Source organism: Dendrobates tinctorius, unplaced genomic scaffold (genome assembly GCF_039654945.1).
Source record: "Dendrobates tinctorius isolate UK_male_01 unplaced genomic scaffold, ASM3965494v1 ptg000215l, whole genome shotgun sequence".
Lineage (NCBI taxonomy): Eukaryota > Metazoa > Chordata > Amphibia > Anura > Dendrobatidae > Dendrobates > Dendrobates tinctorius.
The window spans coordinates 2,057,501-2,082,135 of record NW_027361882.1 but is presented as its reverse complement, the minus strand read 5'-3'; the positions used below and the strand labels follow the sequence as shown (position 1 = coordinate 2,082,135).

Genomic DNA, 24,635 nt, shown 5'->3' with positions numbered 1-24,635 from the left:
CTAAACATTCCCAAATCCTGCAACCTTTCCTCATAAGACAGGGTTTGCAGACCGGTCACCATTCTGGTCGCTCTTTTCTGAACTTGCTCCAGTTTGTTGATGTATTTTTTAAAATGTGGTGCCCAAAACTGGGCTCCGTATTCCAGATGAGGTCTGACCAAAGAGGAGTAGAGGGCAATAATGACTTCACGTGATCTAGACTGTATGCTTCTCTGAATACATACTAGAAGTGTGTTTGCCTTTTTGCTGCTACATCACACTGTTGACTCATGTGAAGTCTGTGATTTATTAGTATACCCAAGTCTTTTTCACACGTGCTGTTGCTTAGTTCTATTCCTCCCATTCTGTAAATGTAAATTTAGTTTTTCTTGCTCAGATGTAGAATCTTGCATTTCTCCCTGTTAAATACCATTCTATTAGTCGCTGTCCATTGTACAAGATTACCTAGATCCTCCTGAATCCTTCCTGTCTCCTCTAGTGCTAGCATCCCTCTTAGCTTTGCGTCCTCTGCAGATTTGAAAACCCGAGCTCAACGATCACTGGGTTTTGGCTGTTGCAGCTGAAAAGAGGAAATCGGAAAACCAGGGGAAGAGTCTTGAGGAGATCATCTGTATATTCCCAGTGCCTTCTGGGATAAGTGAAGAGTCTCCGCGAGCTCAACGATCACTGGGTTTTGGCTGTTGCAGCTGAAAAGAGGAAATCAGAAAACCAGGGGAAGAGTCTTGAGGAGATCATCTGTATACTCCCAGTGCCTTCTGGGATAAGTGAAGAGTCTCCGCGAGCTCAACGATCACTGGGTTTTGGCTGTTGCAGCTGAAAAGAGGAAATCGGCTCATTTTGGCTCATCTTTCATCGTTTTTAAGAAATCTCAATATGGAAGAGGCCAGGAGCCATTTGGTGAGCTGCATTTCTTGCTACATGTTCACAGACTTACCAGTGGAAAAGCCAAACTTCACATGCCACAAATGCAAGCTTGTGTCCCTGTTGGAGGAAAAGTTGCAAAGTCTCGAAGGGAGGTTAGCTACGTTGAAGATCATTAAGGAAGGTGAAGAGTTCTTGGACAGAGCAGAATTATCTCTTCATGTTACAGAAAGAGAAGAAATTCGAAGTGCACCTGAAGAAACAGAGGAATGGAGACATGTGACCCAGAGAAGCAGGAGGATCAGGAGGCAGTCAGCACCCATACTGCTCAGGAACCAGTACCAGGCTCTCACGCAGTAAAACGATGAAGAAATACATCAGGATAAGACTCTGCCCACAAACAGCAACCTTGTACGCCTTCAGAGTCCTCCTGGATGGAGAAAGAAAAATGTTGTGAAGAAGAAACGGAGAGTGGTGGTCATGGGGGATTCCCTGTTGAGAGGAACAGAGGCCGCTATCTGCAGACCGGATATAACTTCAAGAGAAATGTGCTGTCTTCCAGGTGCAAAAATTAAAGATGTGTCTGACAGGATATCAGGACTCTTCAGACCTACAGATGACTACCCATTCCTGCTACTACATGATGGGGACAAATGACACCGCAAGAAACGACCTGGAAACCATCTGAAGAGACTTTGAAGACTTAGGCAAGAAAGTGAAAGAACTGGGAGCGCAGGTGGTCTTCTCTTCCATCCTCCCAGTGGATGGCCATGGAACAAGGAGGTGGAATAAGATTCTGCAGGTGAACAACTGGCTACGTCGATGGTGCCGTCAGTAACGATTTGGATTTCTGGATCACGGAGTGAATTACCTTTACGATGGACTACTTGCTAGAGATGGGGTGCACCTTACGAAGACTGGAAAGCATGTATTTGGAAGTCGCCTTGCTACACTTGTAAGGAGAGCTTTACACTAGAACAACATGGGAAGGGAAGCAAAAGACTAGAAAAAGCCATACACCTGACAAATGCTATTGAGAACTCTGCTATTAGAAGTGGAAAGGAAGAACAAAGACGAAAGAATCTAAATAATAAAAATATTGGAGAAAGAGAAACCAATCACAAACTAAAATGTTTCTATACTAATGCACAAAGCATGGGCAACAAACAAGGAGAATTGGAACTACTAACACAGGAAAAGAAATATGATGTCATTGGAATCACTGAAACTTGGTGGGACAATACACATGATTGGAATACAAGACTAGAAGGATACAACTTATTTGCAAGAAACAGACTTGATAAACGAGGAGGAGGTGTCGCATTGTATGTTAGAAACGCGTATATCTGCACAGAGATTGAAGCTTCAGAGACTGGGAGTTCTGTGGAAACTGTTTGGGTAAGAATACAAGGACAGAACAATGGAAAGGACACCATTGTAGGCATTTACTACAGGCCGCCTGTGAGAGCTGAAGATATGGATGAACTCTTTATGCATCAAATGGCCAAGTTCTCCCAAAAATATGACATAGTTGTCATGGGAGATTTCAACTATCCAGACATTTGTTGGGAATCTCTCTCAGGCAAAACTAACAGGTCAAGGAAATTCTTATCCTCTCTTGCTGACAACTTTATCTTCCAAAAGGTAGGGGAGAAAACAAGGGGAACTGCTACCTTGGATCTAATCCTTATAAACAGGGAGGAAATGGTTGAGGAGGTAAAAGTGGCTGGGACCCTAGGAGGTAGCGACCATGCTATTTTAGAATTTTGGATAACTAGAGGAGGAAGACCTGTGAAGACTCAGACGTCAAGGTTAGATTTCAGAAAGGCAGATTTTAAGGGATTCAGAAAGAGAATTGGAGGGATCCAATGGCTGGATATCGTTAAAGACAAAAATGTCCAGGAAGGATGGGAAATCTTGAAAAATGAAATTCTCAAAGCACAATTGTTAACAATTCCGAAAAGAGGGAAGAATAGGAAGCATTTAAGGAAGCCAGGATGGATGAACACAGAACTTAAGCACATGCTAAAAAGGAAGAAAAAAATGTTTATAAAATGGAAAGAGGGAGGCATATCTAAAGAAGAATATAATGCTGTCTGCAGAACCTGCAGGGCAGAAATCAGATTATCTAAAGCTGACAATGAATTGAGGCTTGCAAGAGATGTCAAAAGCAATAATAAAGGATTTTGGGGATATGTCAAAAGTAAAAGAAAAGTCAAAGATGCTATAGGATTTTTACAGGATGAAAATGATGAAATGGTAAGACAGGATGTTGAGAAGGCCGAACTTTTAAATTCCTATTTTGCATCTGTTTTCTCTCAGAAAGGAAATGTGACATCAACTGTTCTTCACTGTCCTATTAAGGGAATAGAAGAATCCAGGATATCTATAAACAGAAAGATAGTGAGGAAACACTTAGCTAACCTAAATGAATTCAAGTCTCCAGGTCCAGATGAATTACACCCCAGAGTACTGAAGGAGATAGCAGAAGAAATTTTTGAACCCCTCTCCATAATATTTGAAAATTCTTGGAGAACAGGAGAAGTCCCAGAAGACTGGAGAAGAGCAAATGTTGTTCCTATCTTCAAAAAGGGGAAGAAGGTGGACCCAGGCAACTATAGGCCAGTGAGTCTGACTTCTATACCAGGAAAGATCTTTGAACAAATTATTAAACAACATGTATGTCAGTACCTGGATAAGAATGAAGTGATTAAACAGAGTCAGCATGGGTTTGTAACTAATAAGTCATGTCAGACTAACTTAATTTCCTTCTATGATGGAATCACTGATTGGGTGGATCAAGGAAATGCTGCAGATATAGTATATCTTGACTTCAGCAAAGCATTTGATAAAGTATCTCATATAATCCTTATTGAAAAAATGACTAAGTATGGAATGGACAAGGCAACTGTTAGGTGGATTCATAACTGGCTTAGTGATCGGACCCAAAGAGTGGTCGTAAATGGCTGCACATCCAGTTGGAAGAATGTCTCAAGTGGGGTACCACAGGGCTCTGTCCTGGGCCCTTTATTGTTCAACATCTTTATCAATGATTTAGATGAAGGAATTGAGGGTAAACTGATTAAATTTGCTGATGACACAAAGCTAGGAGGGATAGCTAATACGAGAGAAGAGAGAGAGAGGATTCAAAAAGATATAAATAAACTGGAGAAGTGGGCAGCAACTAACAGAATGGTTTTTAACAGGGAAAAATGCAAAGTACTACATCTGGGCAATAAAAATGAAAAAAGCATATACAGAATGGGAGGAATAGGCCTAAGCAACAGCACATGTGAAAAAGACTTGGGTATACTAATAGATCACAAACTGAATATGAGTCAACAGTGTGATGCAGCAGCAAAAAAAGCAAATGCAATTCTAGGATGTATTAACAGAAGCATACAGTCTAGATCACGTGAAGTCATTATTTCCCTCTACTCCTCTTTGGTCAGACCTCATCTGGAATATTGTGTCCAGTTTTGGGCACCACATTTTAAAAAAGACATCAACAAACTGGAGCAAGTTCAGAAAAGAGCAACCAGAATGGTGACCGGTCTGCAAACCCTGTCTTATGAGGAAAGGTAGCAGGATTTGGGATTGTTTAGTTTGCAAAAGAGAAGACTGAGAGGAGACTTAATAGCTGTCTACAAATATCTCAAGGGCTGTCACATTGTAGAAGGATCATCTTTATTCTCATTTGCACAAGGAAAGACTAGAAGCAATGGGATGAAACTGAATGGGAGGAGACACAGATTAGATATTAGAAAAAACTTTTTGACAGAGTGATCAATGAGTGGAACAAGCTGCCACGAGAAGTGGTGAGTTCTCCTTCAATGGATGTCTTCAAACAGAGGCTGGACAGACATCTGACTGGGATGATTTAGCGAATCCTGCTTTGAGCAGGGGGTTGGACCAGATGGCCCAGGAGGTCCCTTCCAACTCTACGATTCTATGATCAGTTTACCTTCAGCGCCCTTATCTAGATCATCTATAAAAATGTTGAACAGCACTGGGGCCAGGACAGTATATGTACATGTTACTTTCTGAGACAAACACATATACAGTGGGGAAAAAAAGTATTTAGTCAGTCAGCAATAGTGCAAGTTCCACCACTTAAAAAGATGAGAGGCGTCTGTAATTTACATCATAGGTAGACCTCAACTATGGGAGACAAACTGAGAAAAAAAAATCCAGAAAATCACATTGTCTGTTTTTTTTTTCATTTTATTTGCATATTATGGTGGAAAATAAGTATTTGGTCAGAAACAAGCAATCAAGATTTCTGGCTCTCACAGACCTGTAACTTCTTCTTTAAGAGTCTCCTCTTTCCTCCACTCATTACCTGTAGTAATGGCACCTGTTTAAACTTGTTATCAGTATAAAAAGACACCTGTGCACACCCTCAAACAGTCTGACTCCAAACTCCACTATGGTGAAGACCAAAGAGCTGTCAAAGGACACCAGAAACAAAATTGTAGCCCTGCACCAGGCTGGGAAGACTGAATCTGCAATAGCCAACCAGCTTGGAGTGAAGAAATCAACTGTGGGAGCAATAATTAGAAAATGGAAGACATACAAGACCACTGATAATCTCCCTCGATCTGGTGCTCCACGCAAAATCCCACCCCGTGGGGTCAGAATGATCACAAGAACGGTGAGCAAAAATCCCACAACCACGCGGGGGGACCTAGTGAATGAACTGCAGAGAGCTGGGACCAATGTAACAAGGCCTACCATAAGTAACACACTACGCCACCATGGACTCAGATCCTGCAGAGCCAGACGTGTCCCACTGCTTAAGCCTGTACATGTCCGGGCCCGTCTGAAGTTTGCTAGAGAGCATTTGGATGATCCAGAGGAGTTTTGGGAGAATGTCCTATGGTCTGATGAAACCAAACTGGAACTGTTTGGTAGAAACACAACTTGTCGTGTTTGGAGGAAAAAGAATACTGAGTTGCATCCATCAAACACCATACCTACTGTGAAGCATGGTGGTGGAAACATCATGCTTTGGGGCTGTTTCTCTGCAAAGGGGCCAGGACGACTGATCCGGGTACATGAAAGAATGAATGGGTGAATGAATGTATCGTGAGATTTTGAGTGCAAACCTCCTTCCATCAGCAAGGGCATTGAAGATGAAACGTGGCTGGGTCTTTCAACATGACAATGATCCAAAGCACACCGCCAGGGCAACGAAGGAGTGGCTTCGTAAGAAGCATTTCAAGGTCCTGGAGTGGCCTAGCCAGTCTCCAGATCTCAACCCTATCGAAAACCTTTGGAGGGAGTTGAAAGTCCGTGTTGCCAAGCGAAAAGCCAAAAACATCACTGCTCTAGAGGAGATCTGCATGGAGGAATGGGCCAACATACCAACAACAGTGTGTGGCAACCTTGTGAAGACTTACAGAAAACGTTTGACCTCTGTCATTGCCAACAAAGGATATATCACAAAGTATTGAGATGAAATTTTGTTTCTGACCAAATACTTATTTTCCACCATAATATGCAAATAAATTGAAAAAAAAACAGACAATGTGATTTTCTGGATTTTTTTTTCTCAGTTTGTCTCCCATAGTTGAGGTCTACCTATGATGTAAATTACAGACGCCTCTCATCTTTTTAAGTGGTGGAACTTGCACTATTGCTGACTGACTAAATACTTTTTTTCCCCACTGTATACATATATAACATACATAAACATATACACACACACGTAAACTCTTACACACATACAGAGACAAACACATAAGTAACATACAGTACACACACAGATATATACAGCAACACACGGATGTATAATGCACACATGAGCATTTACATACAGGCGCTTACATGGAATATTCAGAGATGACTGATTTGCTTGAGGAAAATCAGTTTTGCCTTGAATGTAAAAAAAAAATGGCAGGGATAAAAAACAAAACAAAAAAATCAAAAAACTTAAGAGACTAACAAAGATGGTGAAGAGATCCCAGGTAAGACCGACCTAAGCTGTACTGCATGGAGGGACAGGTGAGTATTATGGTACTTTTTCTTATTTTCTTTCTGAAATATTTATATCGGTCTGGAATCTGGAGTTGTCCGAGGATAATAATGTGCAAGCATGCATTTCACTCTCCCTATCAATTTCATCTATGCTATAGTCTTTTCCTCACACACTAATCTTCACTGCGGTGCTGTCACACACTATCTGTAGAGTTTCTTCAGTGTTTTATGAGCTTTTCATTCCTTATCTCTATAACTAAGCTGTGACGTCCTCTCACTATCAAGATTCACCACGTCTGCTGCATTTCCTGCTTCTGCTTTTACAGAGGCTCAAATAGTTGTCTCCTTTAATTTCTGATGCTCAACTAGGACAGCTTCTTACTATCCTGATTCATCACAAAAAGGCTGCTGCATTCCCTGCCTCTGATTTTATGCTGGCTATGCCATACCACGTGATGTGAAAGACGCAAGGCATTATGTGGAAGCCAGCATGGCCACACAAGAGGTCGGGTGATCTTTCTCTGGCTGAAGCAACTTTTGGGAAGGTGTCAAATGGCGGAGGGTAATGTCTGTGGTTCTCAGGAAGTGAGTACCATATTTAGCAAGTTCCCAAAAATTCAGTTTTCGCTGATGCGATTCCCAAATCTCCAGTCTCCTCTATTGACTAGTAAGGTTCCAACTTTTTGACCCGCTATTATTGGTGTGTAAACAAGTCAACATTATCACAAGTAGAGATAAAAAAAAAACTCCCCAAACATACTGTAGATACATATATATTCATGCACACAAATATGTATACATGTTTAGATACATACGCTCACAGGCATACGCGCAATTTCAATATTCACAATTTTTGAAACTCAAATTAGCCAGCTTTGCTGAATTTTTCCCCGGCATTTGACTTGCTCCAAAACCTCCAAATTCCCTGGAAAACATATTACACTATACTCTTTTTTTAGGCTACATTCACACTAGCGTTTTTTTGCGCAGGTGTGCGCAGTCCGAATGTATACAAAAAACGCATCAAGCGCTTTGCATGCGTTTGCTTATTTTATGCACATGCGTTTTAACCAGTTTGTTGCCATGTGAACTCTTAAAACGCATGCGATTTTAAACGCTGACGTGCGCATGTCCAGGCGCACATCAGCATTCCCATAGACTGTAATGTTATTTTTTTGCGCATTCGTGCGCATGCGTTTTTTTGACACAGGTTGGGCGCACAAAAATGCAACAGGGTGCGTCCGGCATGCATAGGCGCACACTGCAAAAAAACCGCATGCGCACAAAAACGCTTAAAAACTTTTACAAACACTAGACCATGCGCACCCATGTTAAACATAGGGGCGCATTGCGCATATACGCTCACGATGCGCTGCGCTAAAAAACGCAAGTGTGAAACCAGCCTTACACAATAATTTTCATGCTGTCACTCACTATCTGTACAGTATCTTCAGTATTTTATGCCATTCTCACGCAACACATTCGCTGTGACGTCCTCTCACTATCCAGATTCGCCAGATACACGCGATGGATACATATACACAAATCACAGCTACATACTGACGTTCACATACTCCGTTACCCATAGATGCTGCACATATACATGGATGTATGAACACCCAGATACATTTACATATGTACATACTTTCATGCCGGGAATTTGGATGCTCATCACTTTACCACTTTTGAATCCACACGTTACATTGATCTGTAACTTTAGCACAATCGTAGCATGAATCCTTTTCACTCCTACTCAAGAGTTGTGAAAATCTTAACTAAATCTGAGTCGAAATTTGAGTTTCTCCAATCGATTGGGAGATTAAAATGATACTTTTGGCAACTGAAGTTTCCCAATCCACCTGCACGAAGCACCTAAAACAAAAATCATGGTGGAAACCAAGTACCGAAACCCACCATACAGAACATTATCACCAAATGTCCCCCAGCACGACAAAGGCAAAAAAATAAAAAATGTTCACAAATAAACCTTCACTCCAAAATGGATACTCCGGGAAAAAAAAAAATCAACATCAATCGTTAAAAGGGAAGTTGTTCATGACCGAGAGATGCCCGACAAGTTCAGAAAGTGAACTGTATGTTATATTCAATACCGACAGAAGTAAAAAAGGAAAAAACAGATTAAAGAGTAAAATCAAAGTTCTTTGAAGCTCAGACTCACAAAGAATTAAATAGCAACAGAGCAGCCAAGCAAAAAAAGACAAAAACAAACACAAAAAAACATCAGGGTAAAGTGTAAAAAAACACAAACAAACAAAAAAGCTACAATCTACAGTACACCAGATATCAACAAAAAGGTTCCATCAGACAAGAAAAAAGGAGAATGAAAACAAACTCCCTTCTTAATTTCGCCATAATGACAAAATAACCATTTTTAAAAAAACAAACAAAAATAAAATAAAATTTTCAAGCAAACTTCTGGCCAACATCGAGTAACTAATACCAAAGTACTGAGCAGCGGATTACACAGTAAGAGTCTAGCAAATGTAATGGAGTAGCGCTTTTTTTTTTCTTTTTTAAATAATTCAAGGTGATGAATTTAAAGAAATGAATAAAATTATTTTAAATTACAATGAGAAATTTCATAAATTTCTCGATTGTTTAATAGAGAAGCTATATAAACAGAGGTAGTGAATATTTATGACATTTTTAAAAACATTTTTGATTTTTGTATTTTTTTTTTATTCCTTACAAAATAGATTTAAAAAAAATTCCTAATTTATGTGCTTAAAAAAACCCCAACACAATATATCTTTATAGGGAAACCAGCAAAAATGGGTTAATGAGTCAAGGGGTCCAAATAAATTAAATAAAGGCCTAATAAAATTTATGAAACTGCTAGTTGATAGCTTCAAGATGGCAGGAGAAAAAGTTTCTACACTAAAAAAAAAAAAAAACAGTAAAACAGCAAAAGTTAAGAAGCAGACGCACTGGTAAACTTTGAGCATTTAGGGAACGTTCAAAACGGATTGGATAAATTATCATATCTGCAGCTGAATTTCGAGTTGACGAGTTTGCACAGTCATGGATTCACCTAAGGATTAGTACAACTGCATAGTGGTCGTGTTGATGGCTGCTTCAACTGTGCAAATCTATAGATTCACTTCTAAGCGTAACAGCTTTTCTTTCAGATCATTTAATAAAAGTTTTAGAAACTGTCACATGTTCCTTCCCCATCCCATATGATTTATGATACCCCCCCACCATTTATGAACAGTTGTGCTCAAAAGTTTACATACCCCGGCAGAATTTTTGCTCTCTTGGCCTTTTTTCAGAGAATATGAATGATAACAACAAAACTTTTTCTCCACTCATTCATGGTCAGTGGTTGGGTGTAGCCATTTATTGTCAAACTACTGTGTTTTCTCTTTTCAAATCATAATGACAACCCAAAACATCCAAATGACCCTGATCAAAAGTTCACATACCCCATTTCTTAATGCCATGTATTACTTCTGGTAACATCAATGACAGCTTGAAGTCTTTTGTGGTAGTTGTGGATGAGGTTCTTTATTTTCTCAGATGGTAAAGCTGCCCACTTTTCATAGCAAAAAGCCTCCAGTTCCTGTACATTTCTGGGCTGTCTAGCATGAACTGCGTGCTTGAGATCTTCCCAGAGTGGCACAGTGATATTAAGGTCAGGAGACTGAGATGGCCACTCCAGAACCTTCACTTTGTTCTGCTGTAGGCAATGACAGGTCGACTTGGCCTTCTGTTTTGGATCGTTGTCATAATGGGACGTCCAAGTACACCCCCTGCGCAGCTTCTGGGCTGATGATTGCAAATTTGCCTCCAGTATTTGCTGATAACGTGCTGCATTCATCTTTCCTTCAACTTTGACCAAGTTTCCTGTGCCTTTGTAGCTCACACATCCCCCAAAACATCAGCGATCCACTTCCGTACTTTACAGTAGGAATGGTATTCCTTTCATCATAGGCCTTGTTGACCTCTCTCCAAGTGTAATGTTTATGGCTGTGGCCAAAAAGTTACATTATGGTCTTATCACTCCAAATTACATTGTTCCAGAAGTTTTGAGGCTTGCCTCTGTGCTGCTTTGCGTATTGTAGGCGAGATACTTTGTGGCATTTGTGCAGTAATGGCTTTCTTCTGATGACTCGACCATGCAGCCCATTTTTCTTCAAGTGTCTCCTTATTGTGCATCTTGAAACAGTTTTCAGAGAATCCAGTATTTCAGCTGATGTTATTTGTGGGTTTTTCTTTGCATCCTGAACAATTTTCCGGCAGCTGTGGATGAAATTTTTGTTGGTCTTCCTGACCATGGTTTTGTTTCATCAGAGCCCCTGATTTTCCATTTGTTCATCACAGTTTGAACGCTGCTGACTGGCATTATCAATTCCTTGCACATCTTTTTGTATCCCTTTACTATTTTATACAATTCAACTAACTTTTCCCGTAGATCCGTTGAGAATTCTTTTGCTTTCCCCATGACTCACAATCTAGAAACATCAGTGGCTGGATGAAAGAAGCAAGAGTCTGTCTGGATCCCAGAAACTCACTCAGCTTTTATGCACACACTGATAAGCAAACAGGTAACAGGTGAGGATTTTACCTTTAGTAGCCATTCAAACCCATTTTTGACAATGTCTGTGCATGTAATCAGGCCAAAATCACCAGGGTATGTGAATTTTTGATCAGAGTCATTTGGATTTTTTGGGGGGAGTTGTCATCAAGTGTGACAATAAATGACTTCACCCAACCACTAACCATGAGTGGAGAAAAAGTTTTGGTGTTATCATTCATATTCTCTGAAAAAAGGCCAAGAAAACAAAAATTCTGCCGGGGTATGTAAACTGTTGAGCACAACTGTATATTAAAATGTTTGCAGGGTTTAGCTTCATTGCCACAAGATTTAGGTAAATTCTCTGAAACTTCCTCTGTCAGCAATAAAATTCAGTAAATATTAAACAAAAATGGTGGTCCGGCTGCAGTGTGTGCCGGTGAGGCTGCAGTGTGCCGGTGAGGCTGCAGTGTGTGCCGGTGAGGCTGCAGTGTGTTGGTAAGGCTGCATGCTGCGAGAGTGAAGCGGTGCCCTACAGTCAATATGGAGAGGTGAATGGAATTTTTAAATTTGACATGCAAGTTGGAAAATAAATTTATTATGAGGAGTTTGTTATCTGTCCGCGGACCCCACATGAATGGAGTACGATAAACTGGGGTTTTTTTCTCAGATTTTTTTTTTAATATAATTGACTTCATTTATAAGCAGCTACTCCATCTACATACTGTGCTCACATCTTTCCTACAACAAACTCAACGAACTGACCGACAGAATGACTGTCCTGGCACAGATAAGCACAAATGCCCATTCACGTCACAAGGCCTTGCGGTTAGAGAACGCATACCTTCTGCATCGAGTGGGCTTGGTATGCACTTCTGCTACAGGTTTCTGTTTGTTTGTACTATCCACCTGATGAGCGCTGTAAAAAACAACACCACTCCATAAAAAGCAGAATCATAGCACCGACCATCTCATATGACGCTAAACCCTACCTCAACTTAGACAACCAATTTTTAAATTATTCAACACAATATACTCAGGGGGCTAATTAACTACTTTCCTATTCCCTTCCACCCAAAAAAAAATACAAAAAATGTTAAGGCTCAAAATATGCCACCTATGCCCAATATTCTCCTTCTCTGTGTTTATCAATCGGAGGCCTTATGCACATTTAGAAGTCTACGACTTCCAACTATAGGGACTCCATGTACCATTTTACATAAACATGCACATAACATGTGTATAAAGGACATAGACGCTCCAAATCTACGGAATTTAGTTTTAGGGGCATTCAGATGTATCAATCATATTGAGGTCTGAGGGGGTCCAAAAACTCATTCGCCAAATTGGTTAGACACTAGTATTGTAAATGGTACACAGGAGGACCTGGTTACGGATTGTGCATTGTGACCCAAGAGCTTCAAGTTAGATTTTTAGTAAATGTATAAATGGTTCAAAAAGGTGCTAGACTAAATTCTTACATGTGATATGTAAAGGCCTGTACTGTAATCAAAGCACATGGGTCATTGTTTTAGGGCCTCCGTTATCTTGGGAACCTCCATCTTCCGTCCTCTTTTCGAAGAATGGTTGTTCTAATCTGGTTCTGCAAATTACAACTAGATTGGAAGAAACCATCATTCACCTAGGTTTCATCATAATTTCATCCAGTCAACGACCTCGAGTCCACTTTTAACAAAGGCCAGTCTGATGTGATGACTTCATCACATCCACTCTACAGGGAGATGAACCCAGCTTGGTGAAGAAGTTGGGTCTAAGTCCCAAATTTTGGTAAGTGCCTCCATCAAAATTCTATCCAATCCTAAATACATCAGTTTCTAAAAAAAAAAAAGTAATCTTGACCCCAACATCTCCTGGAAACATTATAGAATGTAGGGGTATGAGAACATTTTTAATTTACTAGTTTTTGTTCATTTATAATTTACAAATTAAATATCTAAAAATTTTATATAAATTTTTAATGCCTATTCTAAATTGATATACAAATGAGAGCTCAAATTAACTTAAGAAACTTGAATTTCTACTTTTAATGCTTATGCTTTACTGACGTAGAAATGAGAGCTGAAAAGCTTAAGGAACTTGTATTTCTAAAAATCTTTAGTTTCGGGTCCTTTATGTATAAATCGACAGTCACACAGCACAAACAATGGGAATCCAAAATTAAAAACACACATACACACAGTCGTTGGTCATCTACACCATAAAGATGAGATGAACATGTAGAGATATGTTCCATACAAAGCATTAATCTTTATTACATCAATAAAGTTCAATGCACATGCCTCCAACAAGACCCCATGATGTCTTCTAAGAAAGCACAAAAAAAGAGCCATCGATCACCATGATATAACAATACGGAGAACCAAAGTCTTGATCCTTGTTTTAAAAATCAATCCCCAATTGTATCCCTTGCATATGTCAGTGGTGGTCATAATAATGTGGTACGACTTTGGAAACAGCAAGTGAACCCCAAAAATGTTCTAGGACAGATGTTAATGAACGTACATTTTGAACATTGCATGGCTGTTGTTGAGCGCAAAAGTAAAATAAAATACATACAAAGTTTAGAAAGCAAATAAAAGGAAGGCAATGATACAGGAAAAAAAAATAACGGCTCAAAACAAACAGATGTACAAAGAAAAGAAAGAGAAAACAAAGAAGACGAAAATTAGAAAAACTAACATGGCGTTACTGGTGGCTGTGGCCGATACTTCTGCTGAGGAGACTACGCCACACTTGGAACATTTGAGGGTCATGCCATATAGAGGCATTGTCATCTGACTGCAATTAAAATCAAAAATACTGAAACAAAAACAAAAGATACTTTGCTTTGAAAACAGAAAAGAAAGAGCAGTATCTACTGACAACCAACATTTCGGGGCTTAAAGAAGAACCAAACCAAAACATTTTGTTTACTCGCGGTTTCTCATCACTTGCTTATCGGAGGCTGCCAGAATTTTGATATCTCGAGTCATTACATAAATAGAAGAAAAGTTGGGCTGTAACGAAAACCTCAAAAATGGAATCTACAATCTTATGATTAAGAAAACATACCTAAAAAAAAGATAGAAACCATGAACACATGAAGCAAAAACACACAAACTTTGATGGAAATGACTAATGAATTAGAACATACGGTTGTTGTTTTTCAATGGTTTTATGGAAAGCCAACTTTTCTTCTGTCAGGTAACTATTGGGAATTATTTTTTGCTCACCAACGAGACACAAAATTACAACAACCTCCAAAGCAGCAAAATCTGAAATGAAAATTCCAAGCTATAGAATATCTTCAATTACCATTAAGATTTAATATCAATTAAACATTTAGATTTAACTTCAGAATTTAGCATATGTTTTTTGAGTTTAGTTCCACTTTAAGTCTAGTAAAGCTACAGATCTTAAAGTTCCATCAGATTCAAATCTTGGCGGCTCACCAATGGGATTGGGGAATTTAATATTGAAGAGACCAAGCAATTCTTTGGCTGAAAAAAATTGACAAGAACATACGACTTCCATAAAAAAACAAGAGGTTTTTTTGTAGAAGAAAATACAGGTTGAAGCTTATGTAAAGGCTCTTGATATTGGGAATTTTTTAGGGCTGATTATAGGATTGATTACAACCTATTAATATTTAAAATTTATTTAAGAGGTAGAGATTGTAGAATCCATTAATTAAGTTAACATATTGTAGCAAATCAAATAAATGCTCATCAATTATTGGAAAAAACTTTTCAAACACTCATTTTTTTTCCAACTCTCTGCTAGTCATTTCGATTAATCTCTTTAAAAATAAAATTTTGGAAATGATTAACTAAATTTAAATTTTTTTCCCTTTTTTTAATATTTTTGTTCAGCATGGAATGTTATGAAACTTTGCAAATCACTTTATTAAGGGAATTGCATGTAAGTGGCTTATAAGCCCCAACTTTTCCACGGTCTTTGCTATGATATCAGTACGTAAGCATTTGGAGTACCGATGATTGCAGTGATGAGTAACTTATATTTGCAATAGAAGAGTCCCGTGCACCATCCTGTTGTCTAATGATACTCGGTGCAACCCCCTAGAAGGTTAGCGGAATCCAGAGAAATCCTGGAACCAGAGCACCAGACTTTCTCCTTTTGGTAACTTTATTAGTGCAGAAAACTCACAAAGTTTGGGCAGCACAGGTCCTTTTATCAAGCCTTTGAAAAAGAGAGATAAAGGCCCTGCATGGCCGAAACGTTGTGATTTTTCTGCACTAATAACGTTACGAAAAGTAGGACATCTGGTGCCCTGGTTCTTGGATTTCTCAGTGATGGGTCAGCACCGGTCTCGTCCTCCGAGTGTTGTGCTCATCAGAACAACCTCCTGCACCTTACCCCCTCAGTTAGTGAGACACAGGCGCAGAGGTGACCCATCACTGCCATCATCTGTCCTTCAAATGAGCACATTCTGATATCAATGCAACTAAAGGAAGGCAAATAAACTGATGTAAATAAGGGGTCTAGAAGCCACTTACATGCAATTTTTTCTTTAGGCTGGAGTTAAGACAAATGCCCTAATAAAGTGATATGCAATGTTTCATAACTTCTACAATGGACAAAATTATTTTTAAAAATTCTGTTACTACTATTCGTAATAGGAGAGGAAAAAAAGGTGGCAGCAGTACTGCTAAAACACCACTTCTTATTTGCTCTCATGGTCAGTGCCATAACATTCTTAAAGGGATAGTCCAATAAGGTCACACGACCTTAAACACAGAGATCTGATCTGTACAAGTTTCTGAGAGAGAGGAGGGCATGTACAGACTGATCCCGGACTCAACAGCAAATTTCTCATAAAAGGGTCACTAATGGCTATGGAAAAATAACACTGATAACCCTTTTACCATGTTTTTTCCTCCACACAAAACAAGAACTTTAAGCCTCGATCCCCTGGCTCCATATACTCATCCTGACTCATACAGTTGACTTTCGGTCTCTTCTATATTAAACATGTCATAAACAAAGTGGATCTTGCTTTATATTCAGTGCATTGAAAAAAAAACACAAAACAAAACAGGTGCCCCATGCTCCGTTCACCCCTTCACCCCTGAGTCATTAGCCTATTCTACAGAATGGCCCAAACAGCGACGGCACCTCTCTGGATTCTACACGGACAATGCTTCTTTTCATGTCTTAAGAACAAGCTTAACTTTTAATTAAAGGCTTTCTTTAATAAACTAAATGAAGTAGTTGAGGAATGTGGACTACGGCTGAATGTAAAGTACTTGTGAACTTTAAGAGTCCTCCTCTCACAAGGACATGTGAAATTACGAACACAAAGAGACACTTTAACGAGGCTCGGCAAGTAAGTTGAGGGCACTGCCGAATAATAACATCGTCAACGCACTTGTCCCTTGGAAGTTCTCACAGTGTCAAAAAAAGGAGGCTCTCAGGAGTGAAGAGGTTAACTGAGGACACAATGGTACCGTTTGGCAATTGCACCGGGGGAATCTAAGCACAGCAATGACATCATGTATTGTGAAAAGTCTACCGGTTTATTGCAGTGCAACACGAAAACAGGAAACCAGCAATATTTTTCAAAATTTATGACTCAACCTAAAAAGTGACTGTGGAGAACCAGAACCAATGGAATGAAAAGTCATAAGGTAACCGGTCATTCTATTTTCTGTTTTTGGGATTGTCCATTGCTGGTCCCATGCATTCGTGGCACACCGGATGCACAAAATGTCTTGTAATCTTATCTATAAAACATCTACTTAACATTCTAAGCTCGACATCTAATAAATATCAGGTTAATTACCGAGTTGATCGCCACTGGTTGGAAAACAGTTTGGATTTTGAGCTCGGAACATAATCTTAAATTCAAAACATTAATGTTACTTATTTACGAAGAGGTGAAATGGTAAAATGGTGAAGTGAGAGCTTTACAGACGAGTAAAATAATTGCAGAAAAAGTCAAAACTTTCTAGACTCTGAAAAGTTGACCTAAAATAAGTTTGGATCTTCTAGAGATAAGCAATTTTTTATTATGACGTTTGAGCATGAAATATTTTTTTTTCTTAAATTTCCCATGAAATTTAAAAAAAAAAATTATTTTAATAAAATATTTATAAAAATGAAATACAAAGAACAAGATAAAAAAAGGTACAGATTAATTTTATAGATAATATTTCCATTTTGGTTTTCTTTACTTTTACTGTTTTTGTAATTTAATCTTAGAAATCGAATTGAATATTATTTCTGGTCAGACCTTGCCCAGATCCAATATGTTTAACGTTGAGAAAGGTTGACAATCTTCAGCAGATTAAGTCTAGTAAACCTGACTCATCTCTGATTGATGATTTTCTCTTGAATCCTACCAGCTGATAGCAGGATGTGACTGACTGAGGGGGATTGGTCCTAAAAACTTTTTGAGATTCCAAACACCTTGACAGGAGATCAACACACTTCTACCAGTTGTCAATGCAACATGAAAAAGTAAGGCTGGTTTCACACATCTGTGTTCACGGTGCAAGAATGTTGTGACTGTTTGTAGGTCTCCTATTCTGAACTAAACAGTCTTATGAATGTCCATGTGTGTTTAGTTCTGGTCAGAATACAAGTGGACAATCCACATATTACATTTCCTCCTCAGACCATAAAATATGGATGTGTGATAGCAGTCTAAAGGGTCAAAACATTTAGGGTTTTTGGGTTTGAAAAGTCCTACACAAGGGACAACCGCAGTTCTTCTACTTGTAACCTGATAGAATAAGGAATTTCACACCACAAAAGAGTTTGTTCTATTGGGTTTGAAGAGTCCTGAACATCAGACATCCCCAGTCCTTCCAGATGTCTCAAAAACTTGATAGATTGTGGATTATTTGCCTAAATTTTGGGGGTTTAAAGAGTCCAATTTAAGAAAGCAAGACAAATCTATGAGCTGTCAAAGCAACATGAAAGATTAACAGGTCTAAAGAGCCCTAACCATGTGACCACCATGTTTTTCCTGCTCTTTATATGAAATGATATAATGGTATTGGATCTAAAATCTGTTTGAGCTATTGGGTTTGAAGAGTTCCAAACACAAAATCACTAGAGATCTTTCAGTTTCTAAGACAACTTAATAAACTGAGAAGAATTTGATCCCAAACGCATACGGGTTTGAAGAGTCAAGAGTAGATTTGATGAACTTGAGTGGATATTATGGGGGAATTCAACTCATGTCAAAGTTGAACATTGATGAGAATTGAATGTTTCTTACACCAACGCTCACTTGTCCCATCATCCGAATAGCCCGCTGTCCGGTCCTCCACTCCTCTTATTTTCTCCTTTACTCGCTCACTGTATACTCCTCAGCTTCTTCACTCTAAGCCATGGCTGCTGACTCAACTATATCTCTGATGTCATCGTGTGCCATTCCATCACTTGTGTGTCACACGTTGTAAGGTCACGACATGCGCCATAACTGCACAGAGCACAAAAACGTCAGTGGCCCTGTCAAGCCGAAGCCATCGAATGGAGTGAAGAGGCTGAAGAGGATGCGTGCAACAGGTTAAGGAAAAAAAAGAAGAGGTTGAGAGAACCGGATGGCGGGTTGTGAGTACAGCAAAACAGGTTAGAGGTGAGGTATTATGTTATTACTTTTCTTAACTGTTTGCCTGACCTTAAATTTTGAGAATAATTTAATTCCACGCAAACTAAATGTTCTCACCTTTGACTACTAGATCACAAATCTGTTTTTGGCCATCATTTTTTCTTTCAAGTTAAACCTTTATTCAATCTGGATTTTCAGCCATTTAAATGATTTAATGTGAGATTTTTTTTCCGCAGTTGAAGACATCAATAAGGGATTAAAGCTCCTTCAGATCCACAGTTTTCTTATGAAAACAAAGATGTTTTGAACGTTTGGTTGCATTAAAGTTAATTCTAGGAACTGAGTTCTGTCATCTAAATTCTCAGCGTAGCGGGGAAATAAGAGACAAGTATTTATAAATCCTAATGGGTAAATCAATGTAAGACTTTAAGATCTCCAACACAACACGATTCTGTGAGCGCTGATCTACGCACAACCTCAAAGGTGAGTGATGGAAAGCCTAGAACGTGAGGCCCTGTCATCACTTATGTCCTTCTTCGCGTATTTATTTATGTCCAATGACGATATGAACACAAAGGTTTTGACATTTCCTGAGTTATTTTTCATCCCCGATCATTCCTTTCAGGCTGGGTAAACATCTTCAAGATAAACACGTAAGCGGTTGTTCACAAGTATTATTGCTCCATTATGATGGGTCATTTCACTCTGTTTTGACCTTTCTGAGTCCTTCCAAAAAATGTTCCATATCTATGATAAGGCAGACTGAAATAATGTCTGTGTCGTGGAAGGAGAACGCGATTCAAAAACAAACAGTCAAAATCAAAATATGTTCCTTGCGACCAACTCAATAAAAAATAATCTGTAGTTTACAAAATACAGTATTTCTCAAAGTTCTCGTTGGGGACATTCAGTAGACTACGTGGTTTAATCCACGAGATTGAACCCTATTTTACATCTAAAGGTGTTCCGAGAGGAGTATATAACTTCTTTTTTCCAAAAACAGTTCATGACCACAGATTGTGTGTAAATCACTCCAATGGAGTTGTGTTGTAATACAAGACAAGGTCAATGGACAGGTGTGGTGCTTTTTTGGAAAATAAAAGCAGTCAAGTTTTTCTAAATCTGAAAAACCCACTTAACCCAAAAGGCTCAATATGTTGAGAACTCTGGTCAAAGTTCAGAAATTGGTTCTAAAGAATCTTCAACATTGATATTTATAAAAGTGGTCTTGTAGGCTGTAACTCAAGCTCAAAATGGTGGAACACTTATTATCCTGATCTTTTAGGAGGTCTGTTGCACCTGTCTGGCAAGCCCTCACATCAAGGGAGAGCTCATCGACGATCAGAGTCCAGTTAGTGAACCAATGGGTTGGTACAATGAGTCACAGAACTGTAGGTCCTTCTGGTCACCCAACAGATAACACTAGTCAAGTTGAGGGTCACTGTTTTCTTACTACTTGATAAGCACTCTCAACCGTGAACAGAGAGCTCGAGGGACAACCTAAGGCTCCTTAGAAGTCTAAAGGGTTAAGAAACAAACATATTCCAAGTCAAAAATTTTGATTGGTGGAGAGGGCTTGTTGAAAAACAAGGAGTCAACTTAGTAAAACAATAGTTGATTGATTTTCAAAACTTTAGGACTTCCTGATGGGACAATGAATGACAAAAAACAAGGAGATGGTCAAAATCATCATGTTCTTTGGTAAAACTTTGCGTCAAGTTTTGGTTGGTTCAAGTGACATCCAAAACTGGATTTATCTTACAAAGATCACGGTTGGAGAAACACAAGTGTATCCTTCCACAAATTTTCAGGATGTTTGATCTTAAAAGGGGGGTTGCCTGGTTTTATACCTTTGTGATAGGTAATGAATAACAAATCAGTGGGATTCCAACAGCCCCACTGATTACGTTGTCAATAACAAAGAGTTGGACAAACCCTTCGAGAGAGTCAATTCAGCCTGTATGGTGCAATCGCTTCGCATTCCCATTCATGAAAACATTGGACTTCAGAAATTAGTGGCCCACAGCCTATGTGCTGTAACCCGTGGTTATGATAATCACTTGTGAATTCTTCACCAAATGTATCTGTTGTAATGAGTTAAAAGAAGGTTTCGATATGACTTGGGTCCCTTAACGATAGAGTTAGATTCTGCTTCTTTAACGTTTGCGTCCAAACTGTGTTCCAACATCAGTAAAACAATTCATATCATCACGGGAGGTGGCAAATATCGCTACTTCTAAGGATTCTAGAACATTTACACAGAATATGATCAATAACCAGATGCATGTAAGGAAGGAAAGTCCATATTGTGTAACTGTAGTGTTGGGTTGAATTTAGGAGGAATAGTCTTGTCAGTGAAGAAACTTTTATATTAAATGATGCGAATACTGTAGATTTTTTTTATACTGTCCCCATGTTTCTCAGTGTATATGGTGCAACAGCATATGAATGCGACTAATAGAGAGATGGACCACTAAAATTCCCAGGAAAGCGGCATACGGAGTCTTATCTGCCCCCATAAAGCATATTATTACTACCCTGATTGGTCTACTCCTCCAGAAGCACATAAGAGCAGCTTTTAAATCTCACACACTCTGCTAGCGATGTCCAAGTCTACACAGCAAAGCTGACAAGCTAAAAAGAGTCCTATGCAAGCTGTTTTCTGATTTATAGGTATATGATGACTAATTCGTAATGACACAAGGGTGAAGGGGCTGAGCATGGGAGCAATATGCTCTGCATTACGTAGACTCCGGTGGTCTACAATGTATCTTACAAGACATGATATTGAGAGGTCTTTGCGGCATTTTTCTGGTCATGTTGGCATCACGATCTGTTGTCACTGATCACAATCTGGTTATTGTTCATATCATCAGCTCTAAGACACATGGACAGCGGACTTACCCGGCCCGCTCCTTGAGCTTCTTGTCCGTTATGCCGTCTTTTGAAACAAGTTTATTAAACACCAGAATTCCGATGACCATGTTGACCTGAAGGGAAGCAAAAAAAAAAAAAATACATAAGATATATTCTTCAAAAAAGAAACAACTTTGCTCAAGGGATGTAGAAAGCCAATACAGATGGAACCTGGATTATTTAGTCATAGGGGTGTGCTTCATTTTATTCAGTCATGATTGTCGCCGCCCAGACAATTATGAAGTTTCCGGGGTTGCGTCGACGTTACTCAAATCAGCTTTGAAAAATTCCGCGCTTGCGCAGTGTTGATTGGGGAACCGCGTATACGCCATGAGGAGTGGCTCCCCGCGCTTGTGCCATGAGGCGTGGCTGCCTGCGCTTGTGCCATGACAAGTGGTTCCCTGGCTCGTGCCATGAGGAGTGGCTCCTCGCACTTGTGCCACGAGGAGTGGCTTCCCGCGTTTGTGCCATGAGGAGTGGCTCCCAATGCTTGTGCCATGAGGAGTGGCTCCCCGCACTTGCGCCATGGCGAGCAGCTCCCCGTGCTTGCACCATTTTGAATGGCTCCAGCCACACAGTCAGTTAGACTGGGCACTACACACAGCTTTAGCGCGTATGCGCGGGGAGCCACTGGTCACGGTGCATACGCAGCTCTCCGATCGACACTGCGCAAACGTTTCTTATTTTCATGAGTACTACTGATTTATGGAAAGAGAAATTAAAATGAAGCAGTGGCCATGTTTATAGGAGCACCTTGATATGACATACTTCCCAGTAAAGCTTAATGACCTGGGCTGTAAATGATGAAGAACTTGGTATATCTTGGTCCAATTTTTATTATTTTTAACTAATAATAATTATATTTTTCTTGCTATTTTTAATATTTTTTAGCAGTATTACTATTATTTGTAGTATTATTAATATTCTTATTATTTTATTATTATATATAGTATTAATATTCTTATTAATAGTATTACTATTATTTGTACTATTATTATTTTATTATCATTAATATTGTTATTATAAATGGTAGTATTACAATTATTTATTTTGTATTATTATATTACTATTATTAGTGTTGTTAATAATATTTGTATTATTAGTAATTATAATACCATTTTATAATGTTATTAATTATAATACTATTTTTCCGATAATTTTTTTTTTTACATGATAGACTTAAAAGGATTTCAGACTTTGGAAAACTTCTGTGCTTTGGCAGTAATTTATTTAAAAAAAATCAACCACTGTGTTTAAACACCGTCCCCTCCCCAGGTCCAACGCTGAGCCTCTGCTGCTGCCACCACTGATGTCACATCGGCAACGCTGCAGCCAATAATTGAGCTCAGCCTCTAGTTGACGTCATGATCGGCTGCAGCGCTGTCAATGGGCAGAAAGTAACAAACATTGGGAATGGAGGAGGAGACTCAGTGTTGGACCTGGGGAGGGTGATTAAAGAACATTTTAAGTCGGGGGAGAAGGGTTTTCCAGATTTGGAAAACTCCTTTAACCATAACTATATGGGAGGCAGAAGTAGTGGTCAGGCCCAGGTTATGGTGGATGAGGAATCCCAAAGCTGCCTCTTCCAACATAAGACACCAATATTATAAAAGGCACATGGTAGATGGTAGATGAGGCAGGGGTGGGGACAATCACCGATTTTTCGTTAGGGTCCCAACCACTCCAATTAACTGCTGCAGTGCCCCCTTCAGCCTGGTATGAAGAATGACCTTCTGTAATATTATATTCGACCTACAAGAGCAGCCGATGTTTAGGGATTTCAGTAGTGGGTTTATGGGTTAGTAACTAGTAAAATTCTTAACATGATGGCCTCCAAAATGGAGCATTTCTGGAGTTTTCCCCCAATTTCTGCTCTCGGGCGCCTTCAGTCTGATACATCTCAATGATGTGGTAAAGAAAAGGCAAAAAGGAGGATTCATCAAGAAAAATACCAAAACTACAGCAGCGGCCGGGCCCACGAAGGCGTAGAGGAGACCTCCTTCCAGAGACAGCCAGCAACTGCAAGAGACAGAGAAGAGCGTCATCCCGTGCAATAGAGAGAGTTCCGATAAGCGACAGAAAGACCTTCCGCTCTCCACGAATTTCATCTCATCCTCCTCAGTCTCAGATTTCAATCAAAACTGTGAGAAATACACAAAGACTTCTGTCTGTATCACGGGAGATCCATCATGTCAGACCTGTCTGTCCGGCAACTGGCTGCTGCATAATGGACTTTTCTCTGTGCTACAAAGACCTGAACTGGAAATACATCAGGATATCAACCAGGCAAGAAATGGCGAAGAGCACGATGCTAGAAGACTCAACAAACGTGAAAATGTACTGCATTAGTGCAACAAGTGTCCCAGTAGAGACGTTGGTGGCACCTCTATGGATGTCTGATCCGTAGGGATCTAGAACGAAGTGGCAAAGACACTAAGAAAGCGCAGTACAAACTTGTCACTTATAGGCTCTGCTTAGCGTTTACGGCGGTCACTAAGTCGGTCATTGTCTATCTGGAGGAAAACAACAGGAAATAGATGGGTTGGACCATCAACAAGTTGGCACAAATTCACAATAGGTCACCAATCTCTATCCAAAGACAATCGGTTTAAATTATCTAGGACATTAGCATACACCGTATTTGCTATATTACATGATTTACATTTTTTTTCAATTTGTTTCTACTTCAAAAAGAGGTTAAATAAAAAAAAAAAAAGTGTATTGCTACCTGGAAACTGTCAGCATTTTGATTTCAAAATGTTA

The 24,635-nt window shown here is 39.3% G+C and overlaps 1 protein-coding gene and 1 long non-coding RNA gene across 7 annotated transcripts in view; one reads left to right on the top strand and one right to left on the bottom strand.

The window, feature by feature from the left end:
- ADGRB1 (adhesion G protein-coupled receptor B1) overlaps positions 1 to 24,635 on the bottom strand; it is a 758,475-nt gene that overhangs the window by 59,084 nt on the left and 674,756 nt on the right. For 2 of the 6 annotated variants that reach the window (XM_073555047.1, XM_073555046.1), the window contains exons 23-26: positions 23,825 to 23,891; positions 21,861 to 21,946; positions 14,078 to 14,197; positions 12,222 to 12,296 (exon numbers count right to left, since the gene is read on the bottom strand). In XM_073555047.1, coding sequence (XP_073411148.1) covers positions 12,222 to 12,296; positions 14,078 to 14,197; positions 21,861 to 21,946; positions 23,825 to 23,891 — 348 coding nt within the window. The remainder of the gene's footprint in view (positions 1 to 12,221; positions 12,297 to 14,077; positions 14,198 to 21,860; positions 21,947 to 23,824; positions 23,892 to 24,635) is intronic. The other 4 variants (XM_073555048.1, XM_073555049.1, XM_073555050.1 and 1 more) reach the window with 4 other exon arrangements.
- Positions 16,681 to 24,635, top strand: part of LOC141058834 (uncharacterized) — a 15,383-nt gene continuing 7,428 nt past the window's right edge. The window contains exon 1 of the long non-coding RNA XR_012222330.1: positions 16,681 to 17,025. This is a non-coding gene — a long non-coding RNA (uncharacterized lncRNA). The remainder of the gene's footprint in view (positions 17,026 to 24,635) is intronic.